Raw genomic sequence first — 18,254 nt, forward strand, 5'->3', positions numbered from 1 at the left:
TCAGGGCTACGTAACTATATTCTTTCACTTTACCAGAGCTCATTAAGATATGAAAACTGAGATGTGAAGATCTCTCCAGTGTTTCTCTCACACATTGGCCCTGATTTACTAAGAGTTGAGTGTAGTTTTCTTTGTGGGTTTTAATTCCCTACAATTTTTTTCCCACAGTATTGTGGTGTCCCGGTACAGGACATGGTCCTGAACCCTTCCTAAGTCCCCTCAGGAAGAGTCCCTGCCGTCCTTAGGGCTCTCCTGCAGTGTTCCCCCCCATTGCTCATCAGTTCTTGCTCTGTATAAATGCATTGTAAGTGTATTGTACATATTGTTCAGTATGTATAAAGGTTGTACCAATGTATAAAATGTCATGTGATGTACCCAGAGTTCCCTGGGTACAGGACCTACAGGCTTTGCAACCAATGGGCTTTAGTCCAGCCCCCCTAGTATAAAAGGGGTTGTAGTCTCTAAATTCACTCTTCTCCTCTCTCTTATCTCCTGGACACCAAAGAAGCACAATCTCAGCTTATACTACTAAATTCATCTCATCTAGGCCAAAGCCTAAAGAACCACTTCAAAACATGAGTTATCAAGCTCTATCTACAAATTCTAGTGACTACTACTCAACTCAAGCATACAATTAGTAGCACAGTGGCCTGCATAGATCTCAATACTACAAGTCCCAGCAAGCCTGCGAGGTATCCTGCATCCCAGTTGCCTCTAGAGAAACTGCATAATTGTAAAAACCGTTCCATAAGAAGTTTAAGTAAAAGTTCCAGTTATTTGCACAATTCCTGCTGTAGACATTCATTATTGCCTGCCGTTTTTGGGTTGGTTGTCGGCAGGGCCTTATACAGAAAACAACCACATCCTGGCGTCACGACAAACCAGGGGTTAATAACACCTTGCCCCACAGGGTTAATACCACCAGACCCTGCTGCACCGTTGCAACACCCCAGCTCACCACAGTATTTATAAGGTTTCCCTACATTTTGCACTTCTCCCCTACAATTTGCTTTTTTTTACACATGCTCTGATCTGTCGGGTTTTCCTCCGCTCAAATCCACCACATTTTTTGTGGAAACCTTAGTAAATATGATGGGTTTTTGTGAAAATGTCGGGAACACTCCCATTTTCGGTGGCCATGCCCACTTTCCCACTGGCCACGCCCCTTTTTATGGTTTCCTCCGTAAAATAGAGAGTTAGTAAGGTTTTTTCTATTCTGGTGCAAATTCTGACTCAGACAAAATTTCTGGCGCAATGCGCCAGAATCTGGCGCACGACCTGACTTTTCCGACCTTTCTATCTCTTGGTATTTACTAATCTGTCACACGTTTCTCAATCTTTTTAGTCACAGGGAAAAAAAAATCTATCGCAGGGTTAATACTGTCGCACATTAAAATCTGGTGCATGGTTAAATCTGTCGCAATGAAAATTCTGTCGCAGTGCGACAGATTTTTTAACCCCTTAAAAACGAAGGACGTATATTTACGTCCTCTGCCGGCTCCCGCGATATGCCGCATCATATCGGGTCGGTATGCTGCATCATATCGGGTCGGTCCCGGCAGCCATCAACGGCTGGGACCCACGGCTAATACAGGACATCACCGATCGTGGTGATGCCCTGTATTAACCCTTCAGACGCGGTGATGAAAGCTGACCGCCGCGTCTGCAGCGAAAGTATCCCGGCTGCTCAGTCGGGCTATTCGGGACAGCCGCGGTGAAATCGCAGTGTCCCCAACAGCTTACAGGACACTGGGAGGGCCCTTACCTGCCTCCTCGGTGTCTGATCAGGAGCAGTCAAGCGCCGATAACACTGATCACAGGCGTGTTAATACACGCCAGTGATCTTTGTAAAAGATCAGTGTGTGCAGTGTTATAGGTCCCTATGGGAGCTATAACCTTGCAAAAAAAAGTTTAAAAAAGTGTTAATAAAGATCATTTAACCCCTTCCCTAATAAAAGTTTGAATCACCCCCCTTTTCCCATAAAAAAATAAAACAGTGTAAATAAAAATAAACATATGTGGTATCGCCACGTTCGTAAATGTCCGAACTATAAAAATATATCATTAATAAAACCGCACGGTCAATGGCGTACATGTAAAAAAATTCCAAAGTCAAAAAAAGCTTATTTTTGGTCACTTTTTATACCATTAAAAAATTTATAAAAAGTCCGATCAAAACAAAAATGGTACCCATAAAAACTTCAGATCACGGTGCAAAAAATGAGCCCTCATACCGGCCTGTACGTGGAAAAATTAAAAAGTTATAGGGGTCAGAAAAGGACATTTTTAAACGTATACATTTTCCTGCATGTAGTTACGACAAAATGAAACCTATATAGGGTACCATTTTAACCGTATGGACCTACAGAATAATAAGGTGTCATTTTTACCGAAATATGCACTGCGTACAAACGGAAGCCCCCAAAAGTTACAAAATGGCGTTTTTTCTTCGATTTTGTCGCAAATTGATTTTTTTTTTTCGCCATGGATTTTTGGGTAAAATTACTAATGTCACTGCAAAGTAGAATTGGTGACGCAAAAAATAAGCCATAATATGGATTTTTAGGTGGAAAATTGAAAGGGTTATGATTTTTAAAAGGTAAGGAGGAAAAAACGAAAATGCAAAAACTGAAAAACCCTGCGTCCTTAAGGGGTTAAATAAAAACCGGGAAAATAAAAATAAATTATAATTTGTGAAAAAATATATGCATAGAAATATATAACTATATATAGAGAGAGAGAGATCTAGATATTAATAATTTATACACACATAGATAGATGTATTAAAATGAGTGTGTGTGTGTGTGTGTGTGTGTATATATATATATATATATATGTGTATATATATATATATATACATAACTGATCGATACAACAGTATCTTGTGCTAGATTAGGTCTCCCAATTGTCAGCAAAAAATGAATCGTTTTTAGGGAACCTTAAAATATCATTTTATTTCTTTCCATTAAAATGTGAAAAACACTGATAGTGATGGGTCACCAATAACTACCTTCTTTTATCGCCACCGTCATAAAGTGCATAGGAGATTTGCAACTATTCCTTCATGTGCAATATTTGATTGCACAATACCGGGCAATGTTCAGACTGTGCGGTATTTTTGTGGTTCTTTTTAATTTCTCAGAGCTCACAATATACAGTCTTTTTTATGTGCAATGTGGCAATTAAAGTGTCCCGTGCCGGCAATTAAAGTGTCCCGTGCCGGTATCTCTTGGTGCTAAATTGTTTCTCCAAGTGTCACATATTACACAGTATATTGCAGACTGTTTCCATATAACTAGTGCACATGTAGAATGGTGAAATGTTGCACAATGTATCTACAGTCAATATATGTAACACCACAGGTTTTTGCACATTGCCACTTATCTTTCTCTTCCTCCGGTAGTAAGGTGCGTTTTTGTGTGCGCTGGAGTAAAGTGCGTCTTTTGTGTGCACTGGAGCTTATGGTATGCTCAGGGCTGCTGGTCCTACGCGTTTCCTATAAACGATTCCTCAGGGACCTTATTTTCGGCTTCCACCTTCTTTATGCATTGTCACGATTCGGCTGGCTGGAGGTGGATCCTCTGTGCCAGAGAGGGATTGGCGTGGATCGTGTCGGTGGACCGGTTCTAAGTTGCTACTGGTATTCACCAGAGCCCGCCGCAAAGCGGGATGGTCTTGCAGCGGCGGTAGCAACCAGGTCGTATCCACCAGCAACGGCTCAACCTCTCTGACTGCTGAGATAAGCGCGGTACAAGGGAGTAGACAAGAGCAAGGTCGGACGTAGCAAACGGTCAGGGCAAGCAGCAAGGATCGTAGTCAGGGGCAACGGCAGGAGGTCTGGAACACAGGCTAGGAACACACAAGGAAACGCTTTCACTGGCACAATGGCAACAAGATCCGGCAAGAGAGTGCAGGGGAAGTGAGGTATAAATAGGGAAGTGCACAGGTGAAGGTACTGATTAAAACCTCATGCACCAATCTGTGGCGCACCGGCCCTTTAAATCGCAAAGACCCGGCGAGCTCGCGCCCTAAGGAGCGGGGCCGCGCGCGCCGGGACAGCACAGACGGGGAACAGGTCTGGTAAGCGAGTCGGGATGCGCATCGCGAGCGGGCGCGTCCCGCATCACGAATCGCATCCCGGCTGGGAACATTATCGCAGCGCACCCGGTCGGCAGGTCTGACTGGGGCGCTGCGAATAGGAGAACGCTGTGAGCGCTCCGGGTAGGAGCGGGGACCCGGAGCGCTCGGCGTAACATGCATCCATTAGTTTATGCAGCTCGTGCAGCTCCATTTCATCTGTGCGGCACTGATGACAGCTGTCATCAGTGCCGCACAGATGAAATGGAGCTGCACGAGCTACATAAACTAATGGATGCATAAAGAAGGTGGAAGCCGAAAACAAGGTCCCTGAGGAATCGTTTAGAGGAAACGCGTAGGACCGGCAGCCCTGAGCATACCACAAGCTCCAGTGCACACAAAAGACGCACTTTACTCCAGCGCACACAAAAACGCACCTTACTACCGGAGGAAGAGAAAGATAAGTGGCAATGTGCAAAAACCTGTGGTGTTACATATATTGACTGTAGATACATTGTGCAACATTTCACCATTCTAAATGTGCACTAGTTATATGGAAACAGTCTGCAATATACTGTGTAATATGTGACACTTGGAGAAACAATTTTGCACAAGAGATACAGGCACGGGACACTTTAATTGCCGGCACGGGACACTTTAATTGCCACATTGCACATAAAAAAGACTGTATATTGTGAGCTCTGAGAAATTAAAAAGAACCACAAAAATACCGCACAGTCTGAACATTGCCCGGTATTGTGCAATGAAATATTGCACATGAAGGAATAGTTGCAAATCTCCTATGCACTTTATGACGGTGGCGATCAAAGAAGGTACGGTAGTTATTGGTGACCCATCACTATCAATACCCAGAGTGTTTTTCACATTTTAATGGAAAGAAATAAAATGATATTTTAAGGTTCCCTAAAAACGATTCATTTTTTATATATATATACACCATTACTACTGAAACAATAGGAAGAAAAAAAATTGTGTTGAAAAGACTAATAAAAATGTGGGGGAAAAAAAGCTAAAACCTTGTTTAAAAATTTAATTGTGTCAAAAAAATTAAACATTACAAGTAAGAATCGTTTGAAAAAGACGAGGCAGGCAAAGGAGTAGACAGCCAGAGAATTTACTCCGCTTTCTGAAAATTATACATGCTTTAAAGTGTAGGGTTTTCTTCCCAGAAAATTCATATGATTGTCAGAAAAGACAAGTGATTTGGGGCTTGTTCCAAGCCCCTTTTCCCGAGAACAACGCCCATTTTGTAGTTTTTTTTTCTTCTTCAGATTTTATCGGGTCTTTTCTGTCGCACACTCTGTTGCATGGTCCATGTGACAGAATTTAGGTGCAAAACCCGACAAAAAGAGTCGGAATCCTGTTAGTAAATGATGGCCATTGTATTACATCAGGGCCGTTGTGTAAGGGCCTGGCGTAAATATTCTGCATGGAAATTTGGATGTGGCTGCCTCCCATTCTTTTCAATGGAATTCTGCTGCACCGTGCACACAGCAGAATTTTTGCAGCGGAAACTCAAATTCTAGACTCCGCAGAAAGTATGAGCATCTTCATTCTTTCAGCTGAATCCTCTTGGAAATGCATTGTTCTCTATAGAGCCGGCACATTTCTGAACGGTTTCTAGTGACTGATTTGTTGGAGCCTGCCGCACACAAAATGCATGCCAAAAAATTTTTGGGATGAATATTCTGCTGTGTGATTAGGCCCTAATTGTGGCTTAAAAATTTGATAGCAAAAACCGATGTAACTGAATAAGAAATGTTGGCTTGACCATATACCTTTTTCATCAAATAAGGAGTGTGAATTAACATTGTCATTATATTTGATTTTTGTTAAGTCTGAACATGAGTTACAATCCAGAAAAAGTTGGAGATCTTTTGCTGTAAACTAATAAAACCTTTAGATCCTATATTGTCCATCTGCAACCCCACCTAGACTTCCTGCCTCCAGCTATGTAATTTATGCCATCCTACCCATAGATCCCTTTTCCATCTCCTCACTAAATAAGCTACTTTTCTCACCAACTGCCACATGGCCCCCTATGCCTGCTTGGCACTTTTTCTGCTGAGCATCCATTTTATTACAGGGAATTCCAGCCCTCAAAAACCTAACCCCTATTCACTGAATAGAGGATAAGTGACATTGTGAGGGGACCCGTCCAACCTCTAAACCTCCCTTTGTAGATATTGGGGGCCTGACTCTCCCTTTTTTATTGTCTATAGGGACACTGAAGATACCAGAGTGCTGTACTTGGGTCTCTCCAGCACCAGTGCAGACCCACTCCCCTCATTGTAGACCCAACCCGACATTCAGTGGAGAGAGTTAGGTCCCCGTTCTCCAGATCGCACAGGGTCCCAGAGGTTAGACCCTCTCGTGCAATAGTTAACACATAAAGTCTAATGTACAGTGGAACATGTTCAAGATTTGTGTCTGTTAAATTCAATACATCTCTATTACTCATTTGAACTTTTTTCTTGTGTTCAAACTAAGGTGGATGAAAAAGAATATGGTCGCCTTCTGCTTAAGGATGTATTTACTGTGTTATCTGGAAGGAAGAAGTCCTTGCGACATGTTTTCTTATTCCAAAAACTATTGCTTCTCAGTAAACTGAAGACAGCCGAGGGAGGTCTGGAGACATATGGATTCAAACAAGCTTTTAAGGTAAATCCTCCATGATGCAAAAAAAAAAAAAAAACATTGAATGTATTTTATACTTCACTATTGACTCCCATCTTTTCAGAAAAAAAAAGAAAGTCAAGCACATTTTCCAGTGTTTTTACACAAAAACGCCTTGTGTGGAACCACCTAAAGGCTAATATTCCACTGGTTCACCCAAAGGCTAAGATTCCACTTGTTTTTTTCTGGCAGTTTTTGGAAAGCTACACTTCTGGCTTTGGCTCAAAAACTGCAGTGGCATTCATAAGGAATAGGAGATATAAACGAAGGACTTACACTTATCCTCTCTTATGGATCCACTTCTGACTTTGGCTCAAAAACTGCAGTGGCAGATATCCAAAAACTGCCAGAAAAAAAACCAAGTGGAATCTTAGACCACGTCAATGTAATTCTTACAAGTGGAATCTTAGCCTTTGGGTGGTTCCACACAAGGCGTTTTTGTGTAAAAACACTGGAAAATGTGTGTGACTTTCTTTTTTTTTCTGAAAAAAAAGAAATGGGAGTGGAATCCTAGCCTTAGGCCTGGTTCACATCACGATTTTACCATCCGATTAACAGACAGTAAAATCGGACATAATTGGATTACTTGAAATCGTATACAATCATATTAAAAAAATTGTTTGGTATCCTATTTAAAATCGTATAAAAAAAATCATACAGCTGAAAATTTCATCCGATTTTTCACAAAAAATCTGATCATGTTTGCATCATGTATGTCAAGGGCAATAACGTTTATTAAAAAACGCTACTGTGTATGTGTAAAAAGAAATCATGTGTGATAAATTTCATGAAAGCGCACAGACACACGATTTACATAGGCCATAATAATGAAAAAAATTGGAGACGATTTTGATCCAATTTTGAATCTGCGCGAAAAATCGTGGTCAACCACAATTTTACTCCCAAACTAAAATAGTGCAAATCTGGATGCGTATCAAAACTGATGCATGTGTTGAATATGATTACCGAATGGAAGTCAACGGATACGACTTGGCATGCAGATTTGTAAGATTTGAAAGTAAAAAATCGTGAGAAAAAGTAGATTGTAAAATCGTGATGTGAATGCACCCTTAGTGCTAATATTGTGAAGTGGATGCAATTAGAAGTAAAACCATTTCAGACCAGGCAGAGTCACAAAGATCTGACAAGTGCTGAAAGCAGCATTCTGGGAAGATTATTATTATTTATTTATTTTTTTAAATCTCCGCACCAGTAACATAATATACAGTTTAAGTTAATGTATTCCACCCATGATGTAAATATATGCCATATTGTGAGAATACATTAACAAGAAATTACATATATTTACACCATAAAGCGTTAACATGCGCTCACTTTATAGACAGTGAGTAATGGCTGCTATCAGCAGCCAGGACTCAATACTAATGAGAGGCTTCAGGCCAATCACGCCAAAGAGTTTTTTGTTTTTTTTTTCATTTAGTTGTGTCTTTTTTTCTTTAGCCTCTTAAGGACCAGGCCATTTTTCATTTTTGCACTTTAGTTTTTTCCTCCTCACCTTCTAAAAATCTTAGCGCTTTCAACTTTCCACCTACAGATCCATATGAGGGTTTGTATTTTGCGCCAACAATTTTACCTTGTAATGTCATCAACCATTTCACCACAAAATCTACGGCGAAACCAGAAAAAAATATTTGTAGGGCAAAATATTTAAAAAAAATGCCATTTTGTAAATTTTGGGGGCTTCCAATTCTACACAGTGCACTTTTCGGTAAAATTGACACCTTATTTTTATTCTGTAGGTCCATACGGTTACAAGGATACCTAATTTATATAGGTTTTATATAATTTTACTACTAATTATAAATTATAATAACATGCACTAAAATTGTCATTTTCTGACCCCTATAACGTTTTTATTTTTCCGCATACGGAGCTATATGAGGGCAAATTTTTTGTAGTCTGTAGTTTTTATCAGTACCATATTTTTCCGCACACAGAGCTATATGAGGGCAAATTTTTTTCTAGTCTGTAGTTTTCATCAGTACCATATTTGTTTTGATGGGACTTTTTGAATGCTTTTTATACATTTTTTTTAAGGTATACCAAGTGACCAAAAATATGCAATTTTGGACATTGTTTTTTTTTTACGTAAACGCCATTTACTGTGCGGTTTAATTAACATTATATTTCTATAGTTCGGACATTTATGCACGCGGCGATACCACATGTTTATTTTTATTATGTTTACATATTTTTTATATGGAATTTGGGAAAAGGGGGGTGATTCAAACTTTTAATATGGAAGGGGTTAATGGGTGTTTTTAAAACTTTGATTAAACTTTTTCTCGGTCGCTTCTTCATTGGGGGACACCTATACTGATGGGTATATGATATGCTCTTGCCAGTAGGAGGCGCTGACACTAGGAAAAAAAAGTCGGCTCCTCCCTGGCAGGATATACCTGCCCACCTGCAGTGAGGTAATCAGTTTTAGCTAGTGTCAGAAGGAGGCAAGACACAGGTCTGGGAGCTCCCCAGACCTGGTCTCTTTTTTTATTATTTTCTAGTAAGGGCTGTTTAGTCAGGTTCTTTACTTCTTTTTGTTTCCTTTTTTCAGGGTGGGGATTCAGGTGCATGGCGCTACCTGTTCCCCCATATGCGGCTAAGGGGCACGGGACATTAATGAATGCACCGTTAACCCCTTCCCGCCAACGGCCAGCGCTTGGGGTTGCACCGTGGGTCCGGGTCCCCCTATTTTCCCTGCTCGTCCCGCTGTCGCAGCCTGACGTGATGCAGGTGACTAAAAAGCTGGCTGAAGACATCTCTAGGTGAGTATGTGAAGATAGGTGAGTATGTTTCCCCCCCTCCCAACACAGGACTTAAGGGGTTAATATCTCTTTTGGCTACGGGGCAATTCCAGGGGTAATTGGCCTATCTTTATTGGGGTTGGGCCTCACACTGGTAGTCTCTCCTGCCCGTTTCTGCCTCAGGGCAGCTGCCGACTTTTGCGACAGCTCCCTGGACTTATTTCTCTACAGTCACTGGGTCCTGCTCCTCCGGCGCTGTGCTGGCCGATGGGACCCATAATGGCGGCAGGTAACTCAGTCCCTCTTCTTCCCTACTTCAGAACGGGAGATGACTCTCTCCCTGCTCTGGCGGCGCTGCCTTTGGAGCGCCCGGCAGGGAAGGATCTGTGTTCTACTACGGAGCTTAGCTCTGCCCCTCTCCTCCCCACAGCAAGCCCTCCGGACTCAGCACGCTGCAGGGGTCTTTAGTGCCACCAGGGAGGTCAGAGGCTGTATCCTCTGACTTAAAAAAAAAAAAATTTACATTTTATTTTTTCTGAACCGTAGTCCTCCAGCTCCGCGGGCCCTTTTCCAGCTGAACACCACTTTCCCTCTCCCGCTGCCGGAGAGACACGGACTCAGAGCGTAGGTCTGCCCCGTCCTCTCTCCTTTAGAGTGGGACCCGGCAGTTTCCCTCATCCTAGCAGCTTTTATAGCTGGGGAACAGATAGCTCCACCATCCTCCCCCGCACAGGTGCCGGCGGCCGTGCTGCTGGATGGGGGCTCGGGGCAAATCTCCGTTCCCCCCCTCCCACAAATGAACTATCTGAGTGCCGGCAACTTAAAAGTGCTGACAGTCAGACATCTGTGGGAATCTGGATTCGGTCCTAAGATAATAATTTATATGGGATGATTTTCTGGCATAATCTCTCAAATATAAAAAAAAATCTTCTGCTGTTTCCTCAGACCATTTGAGTGGCGTTTTGCGCCCTCTTGTGGTCTTTAATTGCATTTTTCCTTATTTTCCATGCACACATGTGATCTAGGGGAACACAAAATTACAGCCTTCGCCTGTACTATTTATCACTTCTCCCCTCCACTCAGGTGTACTATCTGTTCTTCTGAGTTTTATCTTTGATATGTCCCCTATCTGGGGACCATAAATTAAATGGATTTTTGAGAACTGGGGCAGATTTCGAAGTTTGCTTCCGTCGCCCCATGCATTCACCCGATAGAGCAGTATCTTCGGGTACAGTACACCAAAAATGTCTGCTAGGCTTCATGCCTTTGGCATACCTGCTGTCGCCAAGGTTCTCACTCTGTCGGACATATGTGACTCCCTGTTGCGGGTCGTTTCAGGGATTTCATGATTCCTTAGAAGTTACCGGCATTACGGTCTGGACTGTTTTTCCTTTCTACTAATGGTTGTCATGTCATCATTGCCAGGTCCGCAGGTGTTTTTTGATGTGTACATACGTTATTCTCTCTTCCACAGGCTGTCACATTTGCAACTGCTGTCCCAGATCCCCTCGTCCAGGGCGGGGTCTCTGTGGGAGTGTCCCTGCATGTTATTCACCAAAAGATCACCGCAGTGATCCACTAATTCCCTGATTTCCCATATATTAAAAGGTATAACTTTATTAATTCATATTGATTCACACACAAAACAAATATTAAAAAGTCAGGGTGTCTCTCTTTCCATGTGTTAGATTAATCAGTTTGCAGCCCCCCTCGACATGTTTCACCGCTCACACGGCTTTGTCAAGAGGCAATAGCCCCATTGCCTCTTGACAAAGTCGTGTGAGTGGTGAAACATGTCAAGGGGGGCTGCAAACTGATTTTAAACACAGTGGTGTCCTTTCCTATCTGTATGGCACACTGCAGGTGCATACAGTATCTCAACAATTGAGTTACAGCAGTACTCATTGATTAATCTAACACATGGAAAGAGAGACACCCTGACTTTTTAATCTTTATTTTGTGTGTGAATCAATATCAATTAATAAAGTTATACCTTTTAATATATGGGAAATCAGGGAATTAGTGGATCACTGCTGTAATCTTTTGGTGAATAGCTTGGATTAACCCTCCATATATTGGTCTTTTATGGATCATCAGTGTCCCTGCATGGCCACGATTGCACCCGCTCTCATGAGAACAGACAGTAGTCTCACCTGTCACTCATCTCACAACTGCCATGTCCACGACCGGATTTCGGTACCCGCCTGTCACTTCTCCAAGGGCTGAAGTATCTGCGGATGAAGTTACGGTACCCCACTGCCTGTGCGAGGTGACCGCTGGAGTGCCCCATTGTCTACATGGACCCATACCAGTAAGCCAGACAGTGGTCTGCATGGTTTTCTCTGCCACCTGTCACTTCTCCAAGGGCTGATGTTTCTGCGGCTGAAGTTCGGGTACCTCACTGCCCCGATCTCCCTGGGTGACGGGAATTCTATTCATGGCTTGTAGGCTTCTCTGCCTTTCCCCATGTGTCTAAGGGGCACAGTTATTGTCTGTCTAACTGTGTCCCCTTATCACTAGCACCTGGGGGTCACTCATTATGCCAGACTGTAGTCTGCACAGTTTCCGCCGCTGTGTGTCTTACATATTTGGGCTGCCGTGTGCATAGCTGTTACTTCCTGTACCTCACTGTTAGTGGGAGGACTCTGTCAGAGGGTTCCTGCAGGCACAAGGATCTGCTGCCAGTCATTAGTCTGCTTGGTCTCCTACGCCACTGGGTCACCCATAAGTTGGCCGCACTCCTGTGCTCCACTGTCTATGGGGGGGTTCGAAAGAGCGTCCTTTTGTTCTCAGGAATCCTCCACTTGTCAGCCGGTGGGCTGTCTCTGTAGTTTACTGCTACGTCGAACCAACTACCATGCACTCCCCACTGCGTGCGGACGTGCAGGTAACCCACTGCCTGGACGTACTTCCGTGTGGGTCTCCCCAGGTGGCTCCATAGCCCTCTGCAATGCGCCACATGCTGGTTTGTGGAGTTCCCTACTTTACCAGGTCCCTCTCCACATTCCTGCCACTCTCAGGGTTTAAGGATAGTGGCCCACTTTTTGTGTGTGGGTCTAAAGGTGAGTCCAGGTGTGGCCATGGTTCTTATGCCAGATAGCCAATCTGTGTCTGTATGGCTTTCTATTTCTCCAGGTCTCCTTCCCCATTTTTGCCGCTCCAGTGACTGAATTCCAGGTGAAGCGCCACGTAGGGTCTCTCTGTACGTGTATGACCCACTTTCCCTTTTGTTGGTGGGGTGTGCCGTGGGCCTTCCTGTGATCTTGTTTCCGCAGGTCTGCAGCGGTTGTGCACCTTTGTGCTGGCATGGGCCTGAGCTCCTGGGCGGGGTGACTCAGGCGCCTGCTCGGTTGCCTTAGAATCGACCGGGTTGACTCTGATAGTGTCCATCTGGCCCAGGGTTTCACCCTGGTGGGGTGTTCTTCTCTATGCTGTTGGTTGCCTTGTATCTGTGTGTGCTCCTTCCTTGCATTTGTAGTCACATCTTTCTATCTCTGCCCAGCACCAGTCCTCAATACCCCGTGATGTTGTAGCGGAGTTCATGGGGCTAGTACTTGTTCCGTTGCCGTAGGGGCAGCATTTTTTCTGCTCCTGCAGTGCCTGGTGCACTTTTTTCATCTCCCTTCCTCAGGGGGTATGGGGATCAGAAAGCTTGGCGGGTCAGGGCATGGTTTTTCCTCACTTAGGGCCCCTTGTTTTCCCCTCACTTAGGAGGACTATTTCACAGAGCGCTTTGTACTACCAGGAGAGAGCCTTCTCTCTCCCCCCACTATATGGGTGGGGTATTAGTCTGGACTCTTCTTTTATGGCTGAGAGCATTCAGATGAGCTTTTGGCTGTCTATACTTGTGTGCTTTTGCCCACTGTTGCAGCCTGGCTCTCTTCCGGTTTCTTGGTTGTCTACTGCTGCTCATACGGCCTTGACACCTGTTGGCGTTGGAGTTGGAGTTTATGCACTCATGTATGGCTCGACGACAGCTGGTCTAGCCACTGTCTGTTGTTGGGGTCCTTCCATTGCTCTCCTCCTTCCTCGGCGCATTCTCCCTGGAGGGTGTTTTCATCCTCCCCCTTGACAGTGTTAGTGGTCCTATACGGACACCACTGTCTCTGGAATAACCTTCCTGTGCCCTGCTGGGTTCCCTGTTGTTCCCCCTCCTGTCCTGGGGGGATGTTGCTTCGGCATACTCTGGTCCGCTTGGACCACTGGGGTCCAAGGCCGGTTAGTTCCTTGTCTTGGACACTATCCCAGGATCTGTGGTGTGCCGCCATTTCTACGTCGTCCGTTCTGGTTCTTGGACCTTAGTGATGGTTCAGGTATCGGGCACGTGTAGCAATCCTGTCCAGTCTTCGCGATCCCTGTCCAGTCTTCGTGTTCTGCTCTTCTTCTGTCTTGTCACGGAAGTTGTCACCCGGAAAATTTAGCAAACCCTGGGTTTCCTTAACCTTCGGGTGTAAGTCTTTCATGAGACTCAGGAACCTCCACTTCCCATGTCTGTCGCTCTCGCGTTCCGGGATGCCCTTTTCTGGGTGTTCCGCTACTTTTTTGTCCGTTCTTCTTTCTGTCTCCTCCTTCTGGGTCCATGTACTCCCGAGATGAAAGGTGTTCCGGACATCCAGATTCTGCCGGTCATGCTCATTTCGCCTCCCGGGTGCTCGTGTCGGGCCCCTGGTATAGGGATTTTTAGGTCTGCGGAAGTTCAGGTTATTGATTTTATTTTACCTGGCCTCTCTTGAGCCAGTTTCCGTTTTTTCCATGGTTTTCTGGTCTCCACTTTTTGTTCAGGCGTCTGTTGCTCTCCCTGGCGTTTTTTCAGCAGAAAAGGAGATTTTTGTACTCACTGTAAAATCTCTTTCTCGTAGCCTTCATTGGGGGACACTGCACCCACCCATTTCTTCATTATTTTTTTTATTTTTTATCCAGGATTTATCCGGGATTCTTTCTAGGCTTCTCCTACTGCTTTGTGACAAAACTGATTACCTCACTTCCAGTGGGCGGGTATATCCTGCCAGGGAGGAGCCAACTTTTTTTTCCTAGTGTCAACACCTCCTAGTGGCAAGAGCATATACCAATCAGTATAGGTGTCCCCCAATGAAGGCTACGAGAAAGAGATTTTACTGTGAGTACAAAAATCGCCTTTTTAACACTTTATTTGTTCCCTAAGGGGACCTTTAGGAGAAATCATTAGATTCCTCATACAGATCAATGTAGTTCCATAGAACTACATTGATCTGTGTGCTCTGTGCTCGATTCATAAAGCCTGGTCCAGTGTTTATACCATGCAATATTTCCTGTCATCATTATCATTATCACATAATTCATGAAAGGCCACATGACTGAAAACTTTGTTTCAGTCATGTCAAATATACCGCAAGGAAATATGTGGTGTAAAAAAGAAAACATGTACATCACATACCATGATGAATTTCCCCCTTTCTCTTTGCATTGCTATGAATATTACAAATAGAGATGCATAGAGATAGTTTAATAAAAACGCGTATATTTCTCACTATCTCATGTTAGTGGCAGGGAGTAAAAAAATGAACAAAAAAAGAAACCAAACATTTTTTCCAAATGCTTCGCAAAGAGTGGGGCATAAATAATTGACTATCCTTTGTTCCACTAATCATTACCTTGGAAGTGACATCAGCTCAAGAACTGTGCTTTAGGAGCTTATTGAAATGGGTCTTGATGGTTGAACACAATAGCTAAGATTACCATGTGCAGTGGTAGGGGACTGATGGGGACTTCAGTGTGTTGTAGAGAGAATGGAAAATGTGTTCTTTTTGTATTGACCTGCCAGGAGTGGATGTCACAGAGATGTTGACATATAGCTTGACTGGCTAGTGTCTGATTTACATCTTTTGTGGTTTACATCTCTGTAAAGATCATTTAAGTGAATAAGGAAAGGTTCTGAGGTCTTTTCCCCCAACAAATTGTGCATATTAAAAAGATATACTACGGAATTTCCTGTAATCTATTTAAATCTATTTAAATTAGGAAAAAAAACTGTTATAAATTGTATCTGCATCTTCTGACTTAGACAGCTGATATGGGCATCACAGAGAATGCTACAGAGGGAGACACACGAATTGAGCTCTGGTTCCGTCGCCAAAAGTCACGAGAAACATTACTTCTCCAAGCAGAGACTTCAAATGTGAAAGAAACTTGGACTAATGAGATCACAAAACTGTTATGGGATCAAGGAGGACTAAGTAAAGGTAAGTTCAGATTAAAGCAGGGTTGCTACAGTAGGCCTGATCATAACTTCAAGAGTGTTATCTGTTTTGTTTCTTTTTTGGGGGGGTTGGATTAACAACTTACAACTATTTTTGCATAGTTTTTCTTTATGTTCTTTTTACAGCATTCAACATGCAGAATAAATAATTAGGGATGCACCGAAAGGGAAATTTTGGGCTGAACCCGAAAATTTAGGCTGTGCTTGGCCGAAAACCGAAACCGAAAATGCATTGCCCTACCCACTTTTTTTTGCAGAACTTCTCACCTCTATAACTTTATTATTTTTCTGTATACGGGGATGTTTGAGGGCTTATTTTTTGTGTCGTGATCTGTAGTTTATTTTATTTTTTTTTATCACTTTTAATTAATTTTTTCTGATAAAAATCTATATTTTTGGACTTTGGTGTTTTTTTTATGTTTACTCCATTCACCATACGGGACCATTAACATAATGTTTTTATGAACCAGACATTTCCGCACCCGGTGATACCAAATATGATGTATTTACATTTTTTTTACACTTAAAAAAAATGTATAGGAAGAGAGGAGTTTTTATTTTTTTATTGGGGGAGGGGCTTATTCACTTATTAAAACTTTTTTTTAAACTTTTTTTTTTGTTACACTTTTATAGTCCTAGACTATAAATTGCAATCCTTAGATTGCAGATACAGATAAGTGCTATACATATGCATAGCACTGATCAGCGTTATCTGTGATCTACTTCTCTGGTCTGCTGGATGGCAGGCCAGAGAAGAAAACCCTATGATGGCAGCAGGAGGCAGGTGCGGGCGGCCGTGCTGCAGGCGATCAGATCAGCCACCGGTACCTCCACAGATGCATGATCAGTAATGATCATGGCATCTGAGGGGTTAATGCCGGACATCAGCACGATCACTGAAAGCAGCCGGGACCGGCGCTCTATGCTGCGAGCCCAGCTCCTGTACTCGTGTCATAGCCGCAGTGGGACTCTGGGCATGCAAGCACATCCTGGTCAAAAGTGTCAAAAGGGGCATTTTCGGCCGATAATTTTCGGCAGCCGAAATTTCGGTGCATCCCTATAAATAATTATATATTTGCATAGTATGGGTCATTACAGACTTGACAATACCAACTATGTTGTATACAAATATTATTTTTGTACGGAGAATTTATAATTTTTTTATACTGTGTGGGTCTTTTACATATTAAACCATTTTTTCTTTTCACTTTTTAATTAGTCTCATAAGGAACTTTTATTATGAATCTTCTGATCGCTCATATAATGCACTACAATACTACTGTATTACTAATGCTGTAATACTAATGCAATATATAATGCTGACAGGCAATGTATACATGACTGTATACTGGCACATACATAACAGGCCTGTGGGGCCTTCAGAAGGTTCCTGACTGCCAATGTTGGTTACAAAGACCAACAGTTTCCTTATATGCCATGATCATGATTTGACTGGGGTTTGTAAGAGGTTAAACTGACAGAAGCGAAGGCTTCTTCTCGCAGGATTGGAGGCTTGCAATGCTGGAGCATCAGGTCTGTGGCAGGCGGCTAAGCTGCTGCCTTTTTTTTTATATCCTGTCAGCAGGACAGTAGGACTGGCCCTGTGACCTGAGAGGTCAGGAGAACATTATTGCAGTTCTGTTCTCTTCAGCTTTGTGTTCTTGGAAATTGCTGCTTGGTGTGACTGGTATCCAGCCACAGGGGAGGGGAGACAGCACCGAGACTGTCAATCAAGCCTGATAGGAAGGCAGGAGTAAGTGTAGCTGCCACATCCCCATTCCCTGTGACTGGAAACCAGTCACATCCAACTGCAAATAAAGTTTATTTTATGCAAGGCATAGACATGAGGAGAACAGCCTTGAAATACTGTTCTGACAAATCCGGTCCTAGGGCTGATATGTGAGGCCCTGAGGACCTGTCATGTTCACTTTAAGTAATGCATGTGTATATGTATTGTTTATTCTGAAGGTGCACATATAGAAATATAAATTATAATTGTAATGTAGCCACTGTTTACAACTATGTATACATATGTAATTACAGTGGGGATCAAAAGTTTGGGGACTCCAGGTAAAAATTTGTATTAATGTGCATAAAGAAGCCAAGGAAAGATGGAAAAATCTCCAAAAGGCATAACATTACAGATTAGAATTCTTATAATATGTCAACAAAAGTTAGATTTTATTTCCATCATTTACACTTTCAAAATAACAGAAAACAAAAAAAATGGCATCAGCAAAAGTTTGGGCACCCTGCAGAGTTAATATCTTGTAATGCCCTCTTTGGCAAGTATCACAGCTTGTAAACGCTTTTTGTAGTCAGCCAAGAGTCTTTCAATTCTTGTTTGAGGTATCTTTGCCCATTCTTCCTTACAAAAGTCTTCCAGTTCTTTGAGATTTCTGGGCTGTCTGTCCCTCACTGCTCTTTTAAGATAGATTTTCAATTATGTTTAGGTCAGGAGATTGTGAAGGCCATGGCAA

The 18,254-nt window shown here is 42.9% G+C and overlaps 1 protein-coding gene and 1 non-coding gene across 4 annotated transcripts in view; both read left to right on the top strand.

Annotated features, from left to right (window-relative positions):
• ARHGEF40 (Rho guanine nucleotide exchange factor 40) overlaps positions 1 to 18,254 on the top strand; it is a 236,045-nt gene that overhangs the window by 170,576 nt on the left and 47,215 nt on the right. For all 3 annotated transcript variants that reach the window (XM_056528603.1, XM_056528602.1, XM_056528604.1), the window contains exons 17-18: positions 6,589 to 6,759; positions 15,580 to 15,757. In XM_056528603.1, the coding sequence (XP_056384578.1) occupies positions 6,589 to 6,759; positions 15,580 to 15,757 (349 nt within the window). The remainder of the gene's footprint in view (positions 1 to 6,588; positions 6,760 to 15,579; positions 15,758 to 18,254) is intronic.
• On the top strand, positions 10,601 to 10,783 carry LOC130337634 (U2 spliceosomal RNA). Its single transcript, XR_008878488.1, has one exon. It is a non-coding gene; the product is annotated as a U2 spliceosomal RNA (small nuclear RNA).

Source organism: Hyla sarda, chromosome 1 (genome assembly GCF_029499605.1).
Source record: "Hyla sarda isolate aHylSar1 chromosome 1, aHylSar1.hap1, whole genome shotgun sequence".
Taxonomy (NCBI): Eukaryota; Metazoa; Chordata; class Amphibia; order Anura; family Hylidae; genus Hyla; species Hyla sarda.